Source organism: Nestor notabilis, unplaced genomic scaffold (assembly GCF_000696875.1).
Source record: "Nestor notabilis isolate BGI_N333 unplaced genomic scaffold, ASM69687v1 scaffold5098, whole genome shotgun sequence".
Taxonomy (NCBI): domain Eukaryota; kingdom Metazoa; phylum Chordata; class Aves; order Psittaciformes; family Psittacidae; genus Nestor; species Nestor notabilis.
In genome coordinates this window covers 34,498-49,031 of record NW_009938623.1, presented here as the reverse complement: position 1 = coordinate 49,031, position 14,534 = coordinate 34,498, and the positions used below count along the sequence as shown (strand labels likewise).

The 14,534-nt window shown below is 37.6% G+C and overlaps 1 protein-coding gene across 1 annotated transcript in view; it reads left to right on the top strand.

Annotated features, from left to right (window-relative positions):
• CHD7 (chromodomain helicase DNA binding protein 7) overlaps window positions 1-14,534 on the top strand; it is a 51,272-nt gene that overhangs the window by 8,052 nt on the left and 28,686 nt on the right. Inside the window, exons 5-11 of the mRNA XM_010019416.1 lie at window positions 3,324-3,379; window positions 4,803-4,917; window positions 6,319-6,402; window positions 7,343-7,480; window positions 7,577-7,698; window positions 8,193-8,436; window positions 13,760-13,936. Coding sequence (XP_010017718.1) covers window positions 3,324-3,379; window positions 4,803-4,917; window positions 6,319-6,402; window positions 7,343-7,480; window positions 7,577-7,698; window positions 8,193-8,436; window positions 13,760-13,936 — 936 coding nt within the window. The remainder of the gene's footprint in view (window positions 1-3,323; window positions 3,380-4,802; window positions 4,918-6,318; window positions 6,403-7,342; window positions 7,481-7,576; window positions 7,699-8,192; window positions 8,437-13,759; window positions 13,937-14,534) is intronic.

The following is a 14,534-nucleotide window of genomic DNA, read 5'->3' as shown; positions in this document are numbered from 1 at the left end:
TTTCCAGACCATCACTGTCCTGACGTCTTCGGTTTGTATGTGGAAATTTCTCATTTTTCTAATTATTTTCTTGGTCAGCTTCAGACCTCTTTGAATTTCTGCTCCTTAACTTTAAAAAGGGATGTCCAGAACCAAACTTGCTGTTCAGCAAAAATAGCAGATATTATGGAAAGATGGGAGTATGTAGAACACAGTACCTGCGTGTTACACATCTGAATTTCTGCCTACCAATACATGGTGAGAGTTAGATCTAAGTGAACTATGTACAAATCATAGACTCATAGAATGGTTTGGGTTGGAAAGGACCTTAAGATCACCTAGTTCCAACCCCCCGCCATGGGCAGGGACGCCTCACACTAGACAATGTCACCCAAGGCTCTGTCCAACCTGGCCTTGAACACTGCCAGGGATGGAGCATTTACCACTCCTTTGGGCAACCTCTTCCAGTGCCTCACCACCCTCACTGTAAAGAACTTCTTCTTTGTGTCTAACCTGAACTTCCCCTGTTTTTAAGTTTGAAGTTTAAACCCATTCCCCCATGTCCTATCACTACAGTCCCTGATGAAGAGTCCCTCTCCAGCATCCTTGTAGGCCCCCTTCAGATACTGGAAGGCTGTGGTGAGGTCTCCACACAGCTTCTTTTCTCCAGACTGAACAGCCCCAGTTTTCTCAGCCTGTCTTCAAATGCCTGCATTTCATCCACAGACTGATTAGTTTACAATCTCGTGCTGTGTATCAGTTGAGGTTATTTGCTTTTTATGTGTTGCTTTGCATCTGTAATTAATGTGTTCTGCTACTTTTCTAGCACTTGATATTTTTGGGGGTTTTGTTCTGTGTTTTAAGCTTGCTGTTGTCTCTGCACGTGAGTGGCTTGCTCAAATATTTTTTGCATTAGCAGGTATTACTGTATCACTTCTGTGGCCATGGCAGTGCAAAATTATGTGCTCTTTTAAGTATTTGCTTGAAGGGAGGGATCATTTCTATCTTCAGTTATCTGCGGAGACTGTGGCTCAGATTGTCAGTTATGGTTGCACCTGGGCAATTTTAAGTTGAAGTGTCCTGCATTGTCCAACTCTGCCATGCACTGTTTTAGGATGTCTGCATAATCAGTTTTGGGAAAATTTTACATTAATTTCCTGTCTCACCTTTTTGTCTGGTTAGTGTCAATGTCTGTGTGGTGGGGATTAGACAGTGATGTCAAAGGCGTAAGCATCTGTCTCATATGTCCTGAACCAATGTATTGTTAAGCCCAGTTTGAGTGCTGGTGATTGTAAATTGATTAGATTATCCTTTTTTTCTGGCCACAATTATGAATGCCAGAGTAAGATTTTGTAAAGACTTTTTTCAGAATTACACTTTGGTTAGGTGAATCTTTGATGCACAATTCACACTCATAGAACATATAATAACAAATGCCAGTTATTACCTATCAGACAATACAGAAGTACTCATTTTACTCCTGAGGGTTACAGGATTTATCAAAATTTACATTGTAAATTATTATTAAGTTGGCAGTTGACAGAAAATGCACTTGACTGAAATGCTCTTGAGGGGAGCTAAATTGGCTAATATGAAACCTTTGTATAAAGGTGTTTAACCATGTTGTCATTGTAAGATTGATGCATCTCAAAGGATTCTGATTTAAAACTAATCAAAGAGACTTGGCCATAATACATTTCAGAAAATAAAAAAGTTAATGCCTTAAGATTAGGGATGACTTTGTTAAAGAGTGGTATTGCCTCAGGGTAGTTGGTAGGTTCAGATAATGGGTTCTCCCATTTTCTAATACTTCTTTTTTTAATACAGTTTGACCTCTAAATGTGAATACCTGATTGAGAAATACTCCCTTTAAAATCTTTTATTTATCAAAAAATTCTGATCATCTTCAAACTGCTCCTTTTGACAGTAGCTTTGTAAGTGACAGAGAAGCTTCTTCTCTGCTTAGGGTTAGAGGATAGTTTATCTTCTTCAACAGAGGATTCAAGAAGATCAAGAAGTAGTGCCGGGAGAACCTTCTCTTCCATTTCTTCAGAGAGAGCTAGGTGGAAGCTGGCGTTGCCTTTCTAGAAAGGAACACAAGCAGACTGTACTGGAGTGATACAGACACTAAAATGATAAAATCCCTTGCTAGTCTGGAAGAGAAGAAATACTATGGAAATCAGGGATTAGGAATGCATTAACATTTTCTTTACTGTGCTAGAACAGAGTTTAATGCACCTGCTACTGTTGTTTTTTTTCGAGAGAGAATGGCAATTCAAGTTCCAGATTCAGAGTAGTATCTCTTACTTATATATTTTTATTTCTTTATACAAAAAGAATGGAGGGTGTGGGCTTACACAGGGGGGAACAGTTTTGTCTGTTTAGCACTACATACAGTTATTTATTACAGATGATGTTGTCCCTGATGAATTCTGTAAAGCAGAAAATCCTCTTCTATTTAAAATTGTTCCAAAGTTCATTAGCAAACACAAACCGTTAATGTTGTGACATAAACTGAATTCTAAACGTGTGCCTGGTGCACTGTCCTTAGTTTGTCCTATGGCTGGGTTCAGGAGTAATTCAACAAAGTATTACATGCCATATGTTATGCAATACTTTGGCACTAGGGATGAGTTAAGGGTAGTCTCAACCCTTAGCAGTGAATGCCCTTGGTTTTGCTGGTTTATATCACAACTTTAACCTTGCTTTAAATGTAGTTTTTGGGTGTTAATTTAATTTGGCTGCTCTGTATGTGAGACATCTTGCCTGAGTGAATTTAATTGCACCATTGAGTAAAACTAAAGCCATGAACACTGATGCACTAAAATTCTAGCAGAGGTATAAGGTTTAGTTTTATATGGCTTCTTGTTTGGAGTTATTAACTATATGGAGGAATAAACCCCCTTTAAAACTCTTTTTTAAAACATTACAAAACCCACAATGTAAAGTTGCCATGAGCCAGCCAAAAATAATACATATGGCATTCAGGAGTGCAGTTGCTAATTGGCTGCTGCCTCAGAAAATGGTACACTTGGCTTCTACTTAACACTGTGGGTTTGGCAGAAAGCCAGGTTTGGGGTGAGGTTGTGAATGAAGCTGCATGTGGTTAGGGAGGAGTTCAGATGATTCATGTCTTGGAAGTTGTAGTAAGCAGTGCAGTATGTACTTGGGTAAGCTGCTGGAGGAAACTCCTCACCCATGGCCTCCCCCCACAAAGGCTTTCCTACACCTCCACTTGTCTCTCTATGTGGGGATCGTGTTCTGTATTTCAGTGAGTTTTAATCATTAACTGAATTGAGCTGTTTAGTGGTTTGATTCACGTTTCAACAATTCTTTTCTTATAGATGGAGAATGGAGAGGAGGTAGAAGTAGAGGAATTCTATGTAAAGTACAAAAACTTGTAAGTAAAGTTAAGGTTTGATTACTGTCCTCTATGTTCATGTATCTTCCCAGTACTTTTTAAAAACTGTTTTTCTTAGTGATATAACTGCTATTATCCAACTTTAAACATTAGAAATGTTTAATCCAAAACAGTAGCATATAAACAGGGAAATCCTTGCATTGGTGGTACTGGATTTGATAGTGTCCTCTTAATTTGTGTTCTCCCCAAAATGAAATCTGTAGGTAAAATTACTCAGCTATTAAAAACTTTAAGGCTCATTATGCCTGCAGCACATATGTATGTATATGTGTAAATTTAACTGCAGCCGTAAAGTATTGTGTCTGCATACTCAAAATAATCCTTCACAGTGTTTCAAAAACAAGATTTGTGTTCAACAAAATGTCCAAGATAACAAACTAGATGGCTTCCAGTATTCCAGCAGATAGCTGCCCCTCCATAAGAGGGATGTAATAGTGGCGAGAGCAGCATATTGTCTCACTTCTGGGCTCTGAAACTGCAGTGCAACCAGTATTAACTATTCTATGATTCTATGATAAGATACTTCACAGCTGGATAAGCTTGTTTTTCTTTTGGAAAAACAGCATATCTTGTTTAATTTTAGCAAATTTTCCGTCTGAGATATAGATATGTTTAAAGTGGGTTTCTTGCACCTAACTGCAGATAGGTTTCACTTTAAATATGATGCTACCTTTGTACCTTTTGCACTATATTGATTATTGCATGATGTTTAATAGCTTAATTATGCTTTTTTTTTTTTTAGTTTTATTACAGGGACATCTAATTTTTGTATTAACTCTTCATGTCTTGGACTTCTTAGCAATATAACTTCTGACAGGCTGTAAATTTATAAAGTAGGACTAGTCATTTTGGCAAACATGCTGTTCTTTTGTGTTTTCTTGAAGATGAATTATTACCATGGAACTACATTTACAAGGGTTTTTCTTTTATATCAGTGTCAAAATTGGCCCCAATGCAACTTTTAATTACAATGCTGTTCTCACAAAAAGCCAGTATGTAGCATCTTAGTATATAAAATATTTGAGTATTTTCATTAACTTCTAAAACCCCTACTCTTTGCTAGGATATGGTGTTAAATAATGGCATTGATGATAAATGTCTTGTATAATAATTGTTTTGAGTATGCCCAATAAAAATCATCTTAGCTCTGTGCCAAACACTAGGTGTATGGGGTATGTATTTAAATTGTGGATGGGAGTTACTTTTATTTATTGTCAACGTTCTCCATCAGTAAGTGTACTTACTTCCATAAAGATGATTTGTTAATAACCTGTATGATGAAGAAGATAGAGTGCAGTTTTCCAAACTTGGCACAACCATGTGCTGGAAGTATACTAGTGGGATGCATAGAGGATGCAATGGAAGCATAATTTTGAGTAAGATTTTCTGTTTCATCTTCCAGTTCTTACCTTCATTGTCAGTGGGCATCTGTGGAAGAGCTGGATAAAGACAAGAGAATTCAGCAGAAGATAAAGCGGTTTAAGGCAAAACAGGGCCAGAACAAATTCCTTTCGGAAGTACGATTTCTTCCTCCTGCTCCTTCTCCTGCTCCTTCCTTCTTCTTCTCCCTCTCCTTCTCTCTTTTCTTAAGTATTTAAGGAGTATTTTTATGATTTCTTGCTCTGTATAGAAGCAGAAGATTTTTAATGATTGTGTGACATGTCAGTGGCATTTATTCTGGTATAAAGTATAACCATTCTTGATCCAAGTCTTGCAAGTTTATGAATCTCAAGTGATCTGTCCGGACTGTATACTTTTTACTGTTTTTTTTTTTTTCTGTAAGTGAGTGGGGTTTTGCTCTGTAAGCATGACTCTTACTGAATCAGTACCAGCTCTCTTTTCTCAGGAGCTGATTATGCTAGAAAAACTCATCACATTTTTCTGTGTTATGGACTGCCGCTCACTAGGGATTCTAAGCTTTTTATCATCAATTTAATTTCACTTAGAGCCATAAGCAGTAGTGTGGCAGGGGTCCTGTCAATAAAAGACCAGATCCGCTGCTTTGTCTCTGAAAGCTTTCTGTTCAGTAAAATGTCTTTTGAGGAAAATAACCCCAACGCAATAGGTTCATGTGCTACTGTATTTGTTTGTTTATATTTACTATATCGTTCAATCTGAACAAAACCTGTTGCAAATTGTAAACTTGCATCTGTTCTAGGTAAAGATGCCTGGAATTCCTTCTTATTTATGTGTATTTTTTTTAATCTGTTTCCAAGTGGGTACAAGTTATTGTAAATACTTGGAATTTGTTCTTGTTTTAGAAAAAGCTATCAAAATGCACATAGTCTTTAGTCCTCTTGTCTGCCTTTTCTATTGAAGAGGATCTTTAAAGTATAAAAAGAAACATAACACTTTTGTGTACAAGAGAATCCCATAAATTGTTGAAGGGATAAGAACATAGCAAGTCATGATTTTTTTTTTGAGAAACTGTGTATGCGTGCAGTGTGTTTTCTGTGTTTTTGAAATAATAGTCTTTGAATCTTGCTTATAAAGCAGTTAGACAGTTCCTGTAGTTAAAATAATCCAAAGGCACTTAGTGTACAAGGCTCTAATTTCTTTATTGCAAGCTGTAGTTTTCAAGAATGCTAAATGCATTGCATGCCATAAGCCTTTTCGATTGCTCATTAGTGAATTGTAATTTCACACTTCATTTAAAATATTCTTAAACATTCTCTCACAGTAAAAGGTTTCACACAGTAATTAAGAGGCCCAGTTAACAAAGTCTGAGAAGTCTGATTCCCTCACGGGGAATGATCTTGCTGAATTGTAGCATTTCAATTAACATGTTGAAGTTTGCCAAATATAAATTCTGTGTCACCGTGACCCAAAATATTATTGCCTGGTGAAATATATAATAATTTTTCCTCTCAGGAAGGGCTAATAGAGATATCTTTCATATTTTTTGCCTCCTTGAACAGATTGATGATGAGCTTTTTAATCCAGATTATGTCGAAGTTGATCGAATCCTGGATTTTTCACGTAGCACAGATGATAATGGAGAGGTAAATAAAACTTACAGTGCATCTGTAGTCGTATGGGCATCACGGTTAGAATTTTTTGTTTAGAAGTGTGAATACATTGAACACTTCAGAAGCTACCAGGGTGTATGAGTGTAGAAAACAGGAATGTGTTTGAGAAAACATTGTCTATTACAGTAGTTTTCCTAAAATAGAGGGAAAGTGAGAATATAAATAAACTTAAAAATAAAAATAAAGTTAAGTGAGAATTCTAAACTTATGTCACCTGTATTTGAAAAGTGACAAAACAACCCACCACACCACCACCACCAAAACCCTCTAATATATAGGTCTAAGGTGGTACTTAATACTGTAGAAATATGATTGTCCAAATGAAAATTGCAAGAATCTTAGCTCAATGTCATAATAGATTAGACATTGTTTAGACTACCTGTGGCAGAAGAGGTCCTGAATTCACTGTTTCTTACTTTTTAATGACCTGTTCTGCAGAGCAAGATCACTTTGTCTCCCAGCAGATTCCATTTTGGCCATTGTCAAATAGAAGGCTTCACTGACAGCGTTTCCATAATGCTCTGTCAGGGAGTGGTGGTGGTTGGGTTGCCTGCTGGGAAGTTTCTGATGACATGGATAAGAAAAAACAGTTGACTGTTGAAATACATGGTAAACACAGAAATGGTAACAGTTGGATGATGAATATTGGTTTACTTCTAAATTTTAGTCTAACCTTAGCAATTTCAGTTGTAGTAGTATGCTTGTGTTGGTGGTAAGCTGCATTCCGTGCCTTCTGATCTTACTGAGGTTGTCAAGGTGTCAGCCTGCTGTTCCTTGTCCTTTTGGCTGATACAGACATTCAGGTCTGATAAAGCTGTTCGAATTTTATCTAGCCTGCAGATCTCCTATCAAAATGGTTACACTTTTATTCTTTCTAAATTGTGATGTAATCTTATTTTTTGTCTTAACAAAGCCTGTAACACATTATCTGGTGAAATGGTGTTCACTTCCTTATGAAGACAGCACTTGGGAGCTCAAGCAAGACATCGACCAAGCAAAGATTGAAGAGTTTGAGAAACTGATGTCTAGGGAGCCAGAAATGGAGCGTGTGGTAAGAATTGGCTCAGTTTAGAGGATTTTATTTGAAAATAGTAAAGTAATGTGGTCTTTCAGAAACCACTAATGGGATTTGCTGTATTTGAAACAGGAGCGACCTCCTGCCGATGACTGGAAGAAATCGGAGAGTTCCAGGGAGTATAAAAACAATAACAAACTCAGGGAATACCAGTTGGAGGGAGTAAACTGGCTTCTTTTCAATTGGTACAACACGTACGTAAAATACTGCTTACTCCTGTATTCTGCTTTGGGAAAGCTTGGAAACAATTGAAAACAATCCTCTTTTTGAATCAAGAACCTTATAAAGTAATCTTTTAAAGCGAGGTTTTAGAATTATTTATATGTCTCATTTTTTGTCGCAGGAGTGATACACAAATGAATTTTGGGTGGGTAACATAATGTTGTATTAAACATGAATATTTCAAATTCTTCGAGCAAATGCTTTTTTGCATGTGTTGTATGTGTTCACGTGCACCCTTGGTGCCCCTTTCTCTCCCATGTGAACTTGAGAGATTCATAAAATGAATATATCCATGCTTTTTGCGTCACAAATCATAACATTTAAAATGCAAAAAGGTTATGATGCCTTTTCAGTGTAAACTTGCCATTCTAGAAAATTTCTGGGTTAGTCAGTTTAGCTCCTTACTGATTTTCTGTGTTTTAAGTTATGAAGGATTCATTCAGACGGGTTTTATTATTGTTTTCAGACGAAACTGCATTTTAGCAGATGAAATGGGGTTGGGGAAGACTATCCAGTCCATTACGTTTCTCTATGAGATATATTTGAAAGGAATCCATGGTCCTTTCTTGGTTATTGCACCATTGTCCACAATTCCCAACTGGGAAAGGGAGTTCCGCACCTGGACAGAATTGAATGTGGTTGTGTATCATGGGAGTCAAGCAAGCCGGCGGACCATTCAGTTGTATGAAATGTATTTCAAAGATCCACAGGTAAAAGCTCTTCATGGTTTTTCTTTTTCTCTTTGTTGTATGTGCTTTACTGTTGTTTATTAATGTAAGCATTGATTGGGTTTGTTATACTGATACAGTAGGTTTTAGCTAATAATGAATTAATAAAGAGAGTACTTCTTAATAGTAGCCACGAGATAGGCTGGAAACAGAAAGGGGACCAAGAGTTGTTGGTGCAACTCTTGTTCAGGGTTTCATTGTTTCATGCAAGGTTTTCATTGCTTTGCATTCCTGAGGAAAGCTGGCAGAAAGAATTCTTAATGGAGAAACTACTGTAGTTGGAACTAAGCTTAAAAATCAATCTTTGCCTACCATTCCAGGAAAAGACCATTGTGCAGAAATTGAACTTGTTGATGTTTCTTTATCAAATTTTATGTCTCAGATGTATTTTGAATCTGTGTTACTGTGCTCGGGTTGAATAGTTCTTCTGAGAGAAGGAAAGCAGGTACATAAAAAATTTTGGGTAGAATCATTTGGAAAACTGTAGCTATAAAGAGCAACAAGTCTCTACACTTATGTGCACGGCTTTGCCAAGGGTAATTAAACAGGATTGGGGGAAAATAATGCATGTACATTGAATGTTGTTTCAAGTCAGCATAATCGTCCTCACTTAAATTTGATATATCGTGGAGTGTTATTTCAAGCTGAGCTTAAAGAAGTGATAGTGGTGAATTCATACATTTAGATTTTCTGTAAAGCATTTGATTTTATGCCACTGGATATTTTGATTAATAAACTAGCATGATATAAAATCAATATGGCACACATTAAGTGGATTTAAAACTGGCTAACTGATATTTCTTGATGTAATTGTAAATGAGAAATGATTTGCATTTCCAGCTTAGTTCTTAAGGGATTGGTTCGTGTCCATGAGCTATATAACACTTTTATCAATGACCTGAAAGAAAACATAAAATCATTACTGAGGAAGTTTTCAAATGACACAAAGATGGGGAGAGTGGTAAATAATTAAGACAGTTTGCAGATACGGAATAAGCTGTGTTACTTAATAAATTGGATCCAAGCTAACAATACTCAGAATAGCTAAATATAGGGCTGTCTGTGGACGAGGAGTGGGGTAGAGCTATAGGGAGTGGGGTAGAGCTATAGGGAGTAGGGAGAGCTTGGTTCTGGGAAGGCTGTTAAGACAAATGCAGATCCCTTTGTGTCATGATGCATGAGCAGTTAAACATGAGTTTGTACTGTGAGGCTGTGGTTAAATGGGCTAGTGTAGTGCAAGTGTTTAGCAAGAAAGAAATCTTTATTAAAGAGTAGAAAAGTTACAGCATTCTTCTCTTCGTCAGTAATGGGGTGGGTTGTCCAGTTCTGCCTAGTACTCACTTCCTGTCCTGAGTGTTGAAAAACTGGAGTCTTGGGAGCAAAGCTAGGGTGGAGGTTGCTGAATAGAAAACATGCTATTACAGGGAAAGAACTGATCAGAAATTGTTTTGAAGGTGATGACTGGGGCACAACAATTTGACATGCCATTAAGGCGAACGGACATAGAATCACATGCAATACTTTGTAATTTATAGTAGTTAGAAGTTACATCTGTTTGGCCTAGAAAATAACCATTTTCTCAGCAATTTATTGAAGAAAGTTTCAAATCAAAATCATATATATGGTGTTAAAGAAGATTGATTTGAATAACAGTTGCTCCACTGAAGTCTAATGCCTGTCATTCCTTAGGATAATAATCACAGTTAGCTTCTTGCTTAGATGTATAATACACAAATGAATTGGAATTGATTTGTACTTCTGGTTTGAAAATTATTTCTTACCAGAGATGGATATTTCATACCAAATTTAAAAAACTGGCTTTATACAAATACTGTCTCTACTGAAGTTTTTGCTATGTTAGAAGTCATATTTGTTTATTATTTAAGTGGCGCTTGTTCTCAGCGTGTTCTTTTCCTTAGGATGCAGCAGTTGGGTAGCATGAAACCTGAAGGAATGTAATCAGAAAAATCTCACTGTGCAGATTTAGTGTTATTTTGGCAACATCATTTCACTGGTCTAAAGGCACCTAAGAGGATCTAAGGCAAGAAGCTGCAGAAAGTTTTGTTCCCCCTGTTGCTATAGTCTTAACTTGCCTCTTGCAATGACCATGGCAGTCATTTGACCCCATAGCGAGTAATGATAAAGCACTCATAGCACAGAAAAATGAATCATTTTCTGCTAGCTTTGCTCCCTGAACTGCCTTAAGAGGAGAGTCAGACAATTGTCATGGTTGGGGATAAAGGAGAAATGGAGTGAACTCATCCTTTTGGTGGCAGCTAGCTTAGATGTGTCGTGAAATCACCTTCTGTGTTCCATTCTTTTTAAGACTGTGTCAGCTGTGTAACACATGGTAGAGACTGAATTAGGGGGGAAAAAAGTCTCTTCATGTTCTGACAAAAAGAATCCATGTAGTGTTCAGTCTGGCATCCTCTAAAGTACCATCAGCGGGTGTACGATGAGGGGTGAGCAGGGAGAGAAAGAAGGCAGGCTTTGCCAGTAACATTTCTTGCAGACCACCTCAACCCAGCCATCGGCATCTTCGGCTTTTTTAGGTCTTAACGTGGAAAAAGGCCTCTTCAGCTGTTTCTCAAAAAGATGATAGAAAATTGAGGAAGTCTGCGTAGCTTTGAAGGGCAATAATAAGAGATAGCATGTGTAAGGAGCACCTGCCCCATCTGAAGTAGAGTGGTTCGTCAGAGCCAACACCAATAACCACAGTCAAGTTGTGAAAAGCTAGAGAGTAGTCAATAACAGAATACATTTCTGCAGTGCTGTGACTTCAACACCAAACACACCTTACTTCCAGAGAATATTCCTTAGTATCCCTTCCTGCCCTACCGCTTGTGAGGGTCATGTAGAGGAGCCTGTCCTGGCTGTTCTTGAGCCGTATAACTGAATGGAACTTCTGGGGCCCTTCCTTGGTTGGAATATCAAATAAACCAGTTGCTTTTCTGTAGTGTTCTACCTCTGATAAAGAGTTCTATTGTAAGGTGAGAAAAACTATGTATGTCAAATAAAACTAATGACAGAGCCCTGCAAAACAGTTGACTTGCTTGAGAGGGAAATTTTACTTCGCAGTGTAATGAGGACTAAGAAGAGAAACCACCTGGCTCACATGTAGAAACAGAATACTCTGTCCTTGGTTGATGTCAGCTCAATTCTGTCCATGTTCAGGACTTTTTCTGGCTTTCCTTTTTTGGCTCAGTGGGTGTTGGTTTAGAGTATTTTCTTGTTTGTATGGTTTTCTGCCTTGCTGAGAAGCTACTGCTCTGGGAACGTGTTATCAGCATAGGATTACCTCAGGTTTCTGTAACAAATGGTTAGTGTGCAGCACTTTAAGGCAGTGTTTCACTAGTAGAGACTGTCTTTCACCAAAGATTACATCGAATTCCATTTTACAAAGTCACTGTGACTTAGCCAGAAGGCATCTGAAAAACTGTAGTTGGTTACTGTGCACATTTCTTGTATCTGTTCTCTTGTTCCTCAAAGGGGAGCCTGAGGTTGGTTGGGAAAAGACCATAATAATCTTTCACAGTTCCCGCTGGTGGAATGTACATCTTTTTAGAAGTCCACTTCTTTACACACATCCAGTTGATCTTCTTGGTTTGCTAAGAGGTAATACCTCAAAGCATAACCGAACTTCTCTATTCATATGAAATTGTTGTACCTTGTGGCTCTCTCTGTTGCTTGAGTTGCTTCCAGAAGAATTTCCCGAACAGCACAGGAAACTGCTGCCTATGAGGAAGATTGATTTCCTGAAATGGATGAACTTCTATGAGTAAATTGATATAAATTCCTGTGTTTCTTGATTTACTACTGTGTTCTTCAGTACAGCATTTGACTGTCTTTCAAATAATGTGAGCTCCTGTGGCAAGACCACTATGCATTTTTTAATCTGAGATTTAGACAGCTCTAAGTATATAATCAAAGGTCCCTCTTACAATTTTTGCTTCACCTGGATGCACTGCTTTTATGCAGTGATAATTTTTGAAGAACATTACTTGCCGTACGGCCGCTAGGTTGCTCATGAAAGTGTTTTCCACTACTTGGAAAGAATCTCCTGCATTCTTGTATTTTTAGTTATATCTGGCTCATGAAGAGGTTACAGCATTTGCTGGCTCTTTAGGTTGCCCACTTAGTGTTTCTGCTGTTCGTTAGGTAACAATTTCTTCTCCCTAAGAAGATAAGTGTTTCTGGACTGCCATGAGAAAGCACTGTTGAACAGGTCATTACTTCCTCTGAAACACTCTTGATGTGCATAGTCAGATTTAATCCGGAGTTCGGGGTGTCAGGTTTCCCATCATTTCAGGGAGTCAGTAGCCAGCTCTGATCCCCACAGTTTGGAGGGGATTATATGCAGGTCACTTATAAAAGGATTCAGACTTGCACATGTTTGAAGAAAGAAATGGTCACCTTTCTGTAAATACCTGTTTTCTTTTGAAATGTATTCAGTACACCACCCATGATGCAGCCCTGCTTTGAAAACGTAGAATAGTTTTGAAGTTGTATGAGGCCCGTCGTTAGAGTGTGTTTCTGTGCAGACCCGGTGACACTGGAGATACGAAGTTATGTTTTTCTTTGAACAACATTGGGAAGAAATATAGCATAATGTCAGAAAGATGTTCATTCTGTGATCTTCAGTAAAGTTTATTCAGGGAAGGGTTTATTTGCAACAGAATCTTAACACCAGCCCTGAAAATAAGACCCTTAACTAACAAAATAAATAGTGAATATGCCAGACATCAAGTAAATTGTCCTGTTGAACTTTCCATAACACAAATTTACAAAAATACCAAGGAAATGTATGCGGGCATGTCCACTAGGAAAAAAATTACTGTTTATTTGGAGCCAAATATTCTAATAGTCGTAAATATGAAGCCTTAATGTACTTACGGCTTATTTGGATTGTTTGGGAGGGCTGTCACATACCTTTAATTTAAAGAAAATTCTCTTGACAGAGTTGGAAAAGCTTTTATGAGTGTTGCAGCAATACATTAATGCATCAAGGCATTAGTATAATCCACATGAATTACAACTGAAATACTTGTATAACATCTTTGTAATGAATATGCAGTGATTTTGTGGGCCTTTTTACCAGATTAAAAACATAGCTAGCATGAAGCCAGCAGTAAACATAAACATTTTTATTCCCTCACTGAGTCAGCAGTAATGGCTTCATTTACTTCATTCACTGCCTTGCCCATTGTATTGTCCTGTATTTTTAAAGAGTGAATTTTAAAGATTAAACAAATCTACTTCCTTTCCTTGCCAGGGAGTTTACTTAAACTTTTGCTGTTCCTTCCAGGGTCGTGTGATAAAGGGATCTTACAAGTTCCATGCCATTATCACGACATTTGAAATGATCTTGACTGACTGCCCAGAGCTGCGCAACATTCCATGGCGTTGCGTAGTCATCGATGAGGCCCACAGGCTGAAGAACAGGAATTGTAAGCTACTGGAAGGACTCAAGATGATGGACCTGGTCAGTGTGTGCATTTCTTACGTTTGCATCTTCTGCATTTTTATTACTCATGATTTATGATTTCATCAAAAAGTAAATAAGAGGTTTTCTTCTCAAGTAAAATCATCAACTGCTGATAAGAATGAGGGAAAGCGTCTGAGAAGGTCTTTAAAACACCTGGAAGGGTATGATACCTTCCATTTTTTGAGTGCTGATGTTTTGTAAGCCTCTTCATTGTTTTAGACCTAGAATTATGTGGATTCTATTAAGATTAATTTGTTCTTTCATTTCTCTCTTTTCATGTGACTTACTCCATAGTGACTTCACATAGACACTTACTTAAAGATATAGCATGCTCAGGTGGTCAAATGTGTGCGAGAGTTAAACTGCTCTGCATTAATGTCAGCTTCAGTGGTATCTTGTTGTGTGGCCATAAAGATGTTCTTTCAGACTGACTAAGGAAGGGAAGAGTGAGTTGGTTTCTGATGCTTACCTAAATAGGCATTACATTAATTGCACAAAATACTTGTATTAAGTGCACAGAGGAAAATAAGATTATTCTTTTTCCCTGTCTGTTAAACAATACTGTTCTTGGAATCTTGAGGCTTAATGAATGATA